Source organism: Gouania willdenowi, chromosome 6 (genome assembly GCF_900634775.1).
Source record: "Gouania willdenowi chromosome 6, fGouWil2.1, whole genome shotgun sequence".
NCBI lineage: Eukaryota > Metazoa > Chordata > Actinopteri > Blenniiformes > Gobiesocidae > Gouania > Gouania willdenowi.
Window position 1 is genome coordinate 39254307 of NC_041049.1, and position 8981 is coordinate 39263287.

The window sequence follows — 8981 nt, forward strand, 5'->3', positions numbered from 1 at the left end:
TATCAATTCTTAAATAATTTATTTGTAAGTTCTTGTGAAAAATAAGTATTTGGCACTTACAGTACAAGCAAGCAATAATTCTGGCTCTCACAGACCTTTTACTTCTTTTTAAAAAAGCTCTTTTATCCTCCACTCGTTACCTGTATTAATTAGATATTTGCCTCCAGAAAATTAATTATCAGTCAGGGAATTCAGCTTTGCAGGTTTCAAGGGTAATTTGAAAGTGTGGCTCAGGACAAACCAGAATTGTGACCATGCCTTATCATCTAAATATACCTATTTACATACTAACATGTACATAGGTATACGGTTTTAAAAATAAAAAAAAAATCTCTCTTGGTGTAATAATAATGTATATAAACACATATTTTAATACTAACCATGTGCAAAAGGGCTATGTGCAATAATATCACACACACACACACACACACACACACACACACACACACACACACACACACACACACACACACACACACACACACACACACACACACACACACACACACACACACACACACACACACACACACACACACACACACACACACTCCAATTGTCAAAGAGTTGAAACACCCGCCAAGGTGAGGTGACCACCACGGACCAGGATGGAGAAGCAACCAGTGTTAATCTCCCCAGCCTGTAAGGAAAGTGTGTGTGTGTGTGTGTGTGTGTGTGTGTGTGTGTGTGTGTGTGTGTGTGTGTGTTGGGGGTCTGGGACTCTTTTGTCTTTATGATTGCATGCAGATTGGCCAAAAAAACAGTAAAAAAAAAAAAAAACACTAAAAAGCCATAAAAAGCCATCCCAATGCCTTGGTTTGTGTGGGGAATAAAGGGGTGCTTGAGAGAGCCCGCGGGGAGGCTTACATCACATGACAAAGGCCCTGTGGGGACGGGCTGTCAGGCCTGTCAGACCCCAGCCCTCCCCACTCCAAATGAACATCTCGCCCCGGCAGGCAAGACCCACACCAGCCCGTCACAGGGAACCCTCCAGGCAACTTGACAGGAGCAGAATGTGGCAGCTCGCATGAAGGAAAGCTTTGGCAGGACTGAGAATGGAAACTAATGTGGGGGGGAAGAAAAACAAAAACCAAGGGGTGGGGTGTGAGCAGTGGTGTGGGTCCTTTCAGATAATGTAATGACAATGGCATTAGTGAGCCTCTGGCACGGTGGTGACTTTTGGCTAAATAGAGGAGGAACTGTAGGGATCACATCATCACCATCACATTCTGACAGGGAATGTCAGGTCTGAACTGGAACCAGTCTAAGCTCAGTTTGATCAACCAGTACATAGAGTACATACAGCATTTCATACTCACTTCTCCTTTATTTCTGCAGAACCTAACCACAGAATGATGCTGGCTTATCTCCATCACACAATACACATATAAACACATCAAAGCAGAACTAAAGCTCTTAATCAATAAGACGGCAGGTTCCTTTGCTTATTTTTATATTCATTTGAGCCCCATTAGCTTCCATCGTGGTGGTTGCTAATCTTCCTGGGGTCCATTGAAATAATAATAATCAAGATTCTAGTACATGTAAAAACAGAAAAAAAAAAAATAAAGACATTTAAAAATATTCAGAAACATTACATCAAGACACATTTTCATTACACCAACAAATACATTGAAAAAATACATGACATATATATTAAGATGGGTAAAAATAAGATTTTAAAACATTTTTAAATATGTGTAAAGTTGACATGTCTTCCAGGTCTCTAGGCAATTTGTCCCATGAGTGAAAACCTCTAAAAAAAACACAGACGTTTGTAAATAGTTGGTATTAGGACGATTGGTGACTAAGTCAAGTATTGTAAAAGGGTACATGATGGGAGTATTTGATCTCTTCTTGAAATAATCTCGGTTGGCCAGTTAAAATAAACTTCTTTATAAATATTTGTAAATTATAATAAATATCAGTAAGTTATAATAATGCAATTTAGTGTTCATGAGGGGCAATGATATGGTGACCTGTCAATTCCTGTAAGTCCTTTTCAGTCCACATGAGGGCGCTAATGCTAAAGCTAGGCATAGGGGACTGAACTAACAAGATCCTCACCTGAATCAGGCTGAAAAAATGTTACAACATTTCTAAATATTTCAGGAGCCTCCATGTGTTGGCACACTTAACACACTGGTCTCTGTAGACTGCCCTTTAGTGGTGACAGAAAAACTCTTCAAAAAAAACTCAAATATGAGGAAAGCTACATTGCTTTGTGCGAGCCAAACATGTTTGATGCTCTTTGCCAACTCGTACTTGTGTGAAAGTGGATTTTTCCGCTTTGACAAACATGAAAATAAAATACTGAAAAAGACTTAAATTAGAGTTCTCTTCATCCTCTCAACCTCACTCTTCTAATTAAAGTTGTAGTGAGTTGCATTTTACAGTTTCAGGGTGACAGATATGTTGTGTTACTGATATATGTTCAATCAACAAATGTTTCGTTGATTATTAAATAAATCGAGTGATAATTCTGAATAAGATTATTAATTTTTTCATTATATATTATTCCTCAACAGGATAGGTAACATCTGACAATACATTATACTGTTATTAGGTGTACAGGAGTAGGGGGTACATGGCTTCTCATTAAAGGTATGAAGGGTTAGAGAATATTTTACAATTTAGGAAAATGTGATCCTGAGAAATGTTGCTAGTTGGAAACCCATGAGTGAAACTACGAAGTACGAGTCTGACTGCATACCTGTCTGCCACTTTTCCATTGTACTTTAGTTTACCAAACAACACGCACACGTCATTATGACACGGGAACATGAACACAGTCTGTCCCGCCTTCATATGAACTCGCTTCTATTGTCTCGACAACTCTTAGTGACATAATATATCTATTCAAACTACAGCTTTGATGAAATAAATACACTGACAAAAAAAGAAAGTCTGATATTCAACAGCAATATTTTTAGTTTTAAAAGTTTCTAAAATTTAAAATGCATAAAGTCACTCTTTGTTGGCTCTTTCTGTTGCAGTCATGGTTTGTTACACATGCATCGCTGATCAGAAGAAAAGGCAAACCATTTGGAAAATTATTCATACAATGATTTTTAAATATTTTTAAAAATCACAGCTGGAGATTTTTGACTTGTATCCAATAAAGCATCCAATAAACTGTATGATTAGAACTATTTACAGAGGCAAAGTTCTACTGACATGAAGGGACAGGATGATCAGTTGAGCTCCTTCACAGGAGATCCTCATTAGTTAAAGTATTACTATTATCACACTAATAGCACAGCAAGTTGCTCAAATTAAAACCTACCTTTACCTTTCATCTCAAAAATTATGAGAGTCATTTATATTTCTAAATTAATCACAGCCTTTGTTTGTTGTACTTATTCCACACAAAAAAAACATAGAAGAATCAAACGAAATCAACTTAAATAGAAATTCTTAAAAAGTGTATTGTGTATTATCTTACCATATCATTGTATTTCCAAATTAAAAAGATTAATAAATAAATAAACACTGTACTGCACATTACTTAATACTGCATGTAGATCCAAAGTGAGGTAAAACTAACGCTTTTTTCTCAAAGTACAACAATAAACAGTAACATTTTATATTTTAGTGTTTAACATGAAAATTAAGACAAAACAAAAAACATTTTAATGCAAATCATTAAACAACTAAATTAAATATAAACAATTACTCCTAACCCTATGAAGCAAAATAACAGAATAATATATATATATATAATATTGATATTTATTTCTATGTGGTTATTCAAATTTAAGCCATTTGTTTCTGTTTTTCTGTTTACATTTTTATTAATTTTCATATTTCAAGATTTAGACATGAATTTTAAATGTTTAAAAGTACAAGAAGGTACATGTGATTCTATTCATCTTTACTTACGGTTGCTTTAGTTTTAAATGGAAATTAAACTGAAAAACAAATGGTTGTAGAGCACAATAATAAATATTATTTGTTGACTTACCAGCTCGTTTGTTCCTGACCACCAGGTTCCTTCCTTGCTTCAGGTTGATGTTCAACAGATACCTCTGACAGACGGCGGGCGTCATTCCTGCTGAAGACTGCAGGGAAGGAGAATTTAAACATTTAAATGTTTTTACAACACATTCAGAGATGACTTTATAAGAAGATGATGTTAATACTTACTGAGGCTTCTAAAGGATCCTGAGAAACGTCATCAAAAAAGTCACATGGTTCACTGGACATCTACAAAGATGAAAGAGAAATATTAAGCAGTGTATGTTTCTTCCATTATTGATTTGAAAAGCCAAAGTAAAAATATATATAATAATAACATGTAGTAGTTTGTTCTCATGGAGAACACAACGTGTTTTCTGTTCTAAGAACTGTGTGTAGATTCATAGCTTTGTTTTACATGTCTTCAGACTCAGGTTATTAAATATGTAAACCTTAAAAATACAGTCTGTAAAATTGTGAACATGATGAACACGATGTTAGAGAAGTTAGCTAATGAAAGTTTTAATCTTATTTGACTTTACTTTCCATCAGAATAAAACCACCACCATACAAACAATCTACAGTTAAATTTACTGTAGATTGTACATTTTTATTATATCAGAATAGTGTAGGATCATGTTGTAATATAGAATTAAAATCTGTGTACTTCCCAGCTACTATTAGCATTAGGGAGCTAATATTGAACATATAATTGTTGAACACTTCACAATGACATAACGCTTAAATATTCTGTCCAGCTGCATTCCTTTTAATTAAAATAAAGTTTAAATGCATAAAAAAATTCCAAATATATTGTAACTTAGTATATATGCACTCACTTTGATTATTTTTATTTTTAAATGTTGCTTACAAAATGCTGAAAAAATACCTGACTAGTCTATTAATACGAACTACTGCCAGTGGTCATTCATATACATTAACATATATAAGTCCCGCCATCGTCCTATAGACTCCTGCACAAATAGAAAATTGCGCCGCGATTGCCCAGCCAATAAGCTTCGACTTATTGTCGCGAAGACTGTCAATCAAAGTGAATGCGCGTGCGTAAATTCTGCACGGAAACAAGGCTGTGAATCACAACAGCAAGCAGGTATGCTGCTCAGATATGATTTTGACTCTTACCTCAGAAACATCCATCGCCAAAAGAATAACAATGACCCATAGACCTATATCAATACAACCCGATGCGACCTTGTTATGTTCCACGATGCGCGTGCAGAAAAGTAGAGGTATGGCTCCTGGTAGAGGCAGAAAGCGGAAGTGGAGCTGTTTAGGGGGGATCATCGAGACCTTCCCTTCTGAATTTTCTTTCTCTTTTTTCATCCTCCGGATATCAGCTTTAAGTAACAAGCTTTGAACCTTAAAAGTGTTTTGAGCTTGAGGTTATTAAAATTAAATTATCTTCTAGGGATCAGAATCCCTTCATCTATTCTGGAATATATTGTTATGGTGCACAAAGTAGTTTTATATTTGAAGTCCATATACATTTGGCAATAGTCATTTGAATATGGTACTGTCATTGATAAAAAGAAGGTGGTAATCATTTTAAAATGACGTGACCTGCATCTCTAAAGCTGTTTGTTCCCATCTCGCCTCTGATGTGCTTTACATGAGGTTTCCAAAAGGGTTTGAGACATGGAATTAACCCTAGAAACAATTTCCATACATTCATGTTCATATTTGTGTTGTCAATCTTAAGCATTTCAGTCTTTGGGAGCATTTAATAAAAGCTTTTTGTTTGTTTTTTTTATTTATTTTTTGTTTTTTTTTTACAATTTGCCATAATTTAAATCAATTCATCCATAAGTCATTCCTTTTTCGTTTTATTTGTATTGGTTTTTTTTGTTGGTAGTAATTTTAGGTCATCACATTAAAAGTACATGCCTCTGATCCTGTCGTAGATTATTTCCAAAAGGCAGCAGTTTATCTCGAAGGTTAGGGTTAGGAATACACTGATACACTCACCTCTAGTTCCTCCAGCCCTTCCAGTATCTGTCCTTCTTCTGTTCCCTCTTCATTTGACGGAACTTTCGTCTGTGAAGAGGAAAACAGTTCTCGATCCAGTTCTTCAGAGTCTGTCCAAGGAACGCTGAATTGCTCTTCGCTTGGAGTGCCGCTTGTCGAATCCAGCGACGTTCCATCTGTACTCTCCAAAGGAACGTCCAATTTGAGGAACATTCGATCTGTAAAAGCCCTCGTTGGTGGAGGAGTCCCTTTTTCAGACAATGCCTTCCTCCTTTCGCAGGGATTTGATTGGTCTGGCTGTAGGTGTGACCTAGCCAGTATTACAGCAACGGTATCTGAAGGCGCTCTGGTCAGAGAAGAAGCCGGAGCGTTAGTGGGAACGTCCTCGCCCAAGTAAAACATCCTCTCATGCCTTGGAGATGGAACGGGATCAAAAGAAAACTTTGACATGTGTGCTTTTGTTTTTTTATCCGCTGGTGTGTAAACGCCTTCCTGAAACGGGCTTGTTCTGTTTGTCAGGGAGTTGATTTCATCTAATTGGGTCAGGGACTCCACCGGGGCGCTCAACCTGTTGGAGACTCTACTTTGGTAATCTGAGGGTGGAGTTCTAACTGTAATTTCACTCAGTTTGTCCGTTAAAAATCCCTCGGCAATCGAGGCACTGGACATTGAATCAGAATCGCTCACGCCGGGAGACACGTCAAAAAAGATGGCATCGTTGGCGTTGGACGCCAAAGGATTGTTGACGATAGGCGTTTCATTCGGCACAGAGAGGTCTGGCACGGATATACTACGACGGTGGGCAAGACCACGGCTTTGCTTTGCTAGAACCTTACGGGGCTTCTTCAGATGGGGCAGCTTGGTTTTCAATCGAAGGTTTCCCAAGAAGTTCTTTTTCTTCGGTTCCATCTTGAGCGTGAATACCTTCAAGATCAAAGGACAACAGTAAAACAAGATGTGGTACATCTTTGTGAATTTCTATATAACCAACAAACAATGAGTGTGTCTCATTGAAGAATGGGTTTTTGGTTAGTTTAATTAGTTTCAGTTGGTTTCTTTAACTTCATAACAACATTTGCCAAATTGCGAGTACTAAGTAAATTGTCTTCCTTTAAGTTTCTTGGTTAGTTAACACTTTAAAAAGCTGTTTTTAAGATAAATGCTTAATTTCATTGTCCCTATTTTAGGATACTGGAACCAAACAACTGATAATATGTCTAGAATCTCTAGATCTATAAAAGAGCATGCGTCTGATGCAGAGGGTGGGAACCCTGACTAACCATTTTCATCGAGGCCGACTTGTTTTGAAATGACATACTTTGTTCCCAAACAGCCGATTAACAGGACATCTTAAATCTAAAATGATTGACGGTAGGGTTAAAAGAGTCTCTGCTTCTAATTTTCCATGTGTTTGTCCAGTAATGGACTGGTGAGTATTGCCCGTGGGAGCTATAGGATAATGTATCAGTGTCCAATCAGTTACTACTACAATAATTATGCTACAGTAAAATATTAAATCTTCTAAACTCATTCTATTTCAGTGGCCACATACAAAGTAGTTTGATCTTCAGTGGGCCAAAGATTATAGGTAGGAAAACAAGCAATTTTAAAATTAATGTTTTGGGAAATTATGTAAAATGAAATCAGGAAACTTAAGTTCTTTGAACAATTTTAGATTTAAAATGACTGTAGTCATGTGATGAAAGCAGAGGGAAATTGTGATCCTCCAAATATTGTGGAGTTTCATTGAATTTGGGTATTTAAAAGAGAATTTACACAATAACTTATGTTTTTTTTTTTTTTTCTGTCTTTTTAATTTTCTCCTGCAGGCCAAATGGGATGGTCTAAATGGCCTGATTAGGCGCCCGGGCCTTGAGTTTGACACGTATTATATACCCACTAATCACAGTTGGAGAACATTCCAATGATTCCAGTATAACAACTGGGATCGTGTTTTTACAACTAATGTATAAACACTAAAATGAAGAAAATTAAACCTTGTCGAAAAATTTGACATCTCGTTTAAAGGAAGTAAACATAGCTATTTGTATACTTTTTGTAAAAATATTATTGGATTTTGAACAAAAATAAACAGTTTTAAGTAATAATATACACATAAAAAATATATAATAATACATAATGAAAACAAAGAAATAGTTGCCTGACTTCAAAATCACAACCTTTTCAACAAAGTCTAACATTCAACATTCACTGGATATGAAGTGAAGTACAGAAACACCTCACTGTACCTTTGGAGTGAATCTCAGGAAATAAAAAATTAAGTTTTCATCAAAAGAAGCGTCAGATCTTCACACAGGCAGCAGCTCAACCATTCCAGCAGTGACGACAAAGGTAACTCAAAACATATGTAGCACTAAAACACTCGGAAGATAACTTTCTAGAGAAGTCACTGGTGGAGAGGTCAGACGAGGTAGACCGGCCATACCAGTCAAACAAGGTTGGTTTCAGCGAGTGTGAGAGCTTTTCCTCTTTCAGCAGTATGATTCTGTTTAAATGGAATCACAAGGAAATCTGGGCATGAATTTGGTCAAATGAAGACATCGCAGAAAGAGATTAAAGCTTGGAAACAATGAAACAGTTGCTGATGCCTGTTTGTTGTTGATTTGAATATTTCATAACGTTATATTTGCTTTGGTGCAGACTTCAGGACTCTTAGAGGACCGAGTGTTTGGAGCTGTAATCTGTTCTAATTCTACACTACAACTGCTTTTCCTATTTGTCCAAAACAGTGCTGAAATACTGTTGATGGATTGTGCAACAAGACGAAGGCATATGAAAAGTCAGGGCAGATCTGCTCCTCACTCTACAGAACATCCCCTTCTCCTCCTCACTCCCATGTTTGTTTGCAGTGGATCAGAGTTTAGCCTGAGCTCGTCACGAGTGGGCATCGGTGTTTGTAGAGTATAAACTAGAGCATCAGACCCTCTGGTGTTCCTCGTCTGTGCTCGGCGGTGGAGACGATACCACAGCAGATGTGTCGGAGTCTGGGCCCAATCTTTTTCAATATTTACCGATGA

The 8981-nt window shown here is 36.8% G+C and overlaps 1 protein-coding gene across 5 annotated transcripts in view; it reads right to left on the reverse strand.

Annotated features, from left to right (window-relative positions):
* mctp2a (multiple C2 domains, transmembrane 2a) overlaps positions 1-8347 on the reverse strand; it is a 75406-nt gene extending 67059 nt beyond the window's left edge. For all 5 annotated transcript variants that reach the window (XR_003674324.1, XM_028450744.1, XM_028450745.1 and 2 more), the window contains exons 1-4: positions 8193-8347; positions 5944-6867; positions 4147-4206; positions 3965-4061 (exon numbers count right to left, since the gene is read on the reverse strand). Coding sequence is in view for 4 of the 5 variants with exons in the window: in XM_028450744.1 (XP_028306545.1) it covers positions 3965-4061; positions 4147-4206; positions 5944-6852 (1066 nt within the window). In the remaining variant the exon portion in view is untranslated. The remainder of the gene's footprint in view (positions 1-3964; positions 4062-4146; positions 4207-5943; positions 6868-8192) is intronic.
* Between the last annotated feature and the right edge of the window lie 634 nt (positions 8348-8981).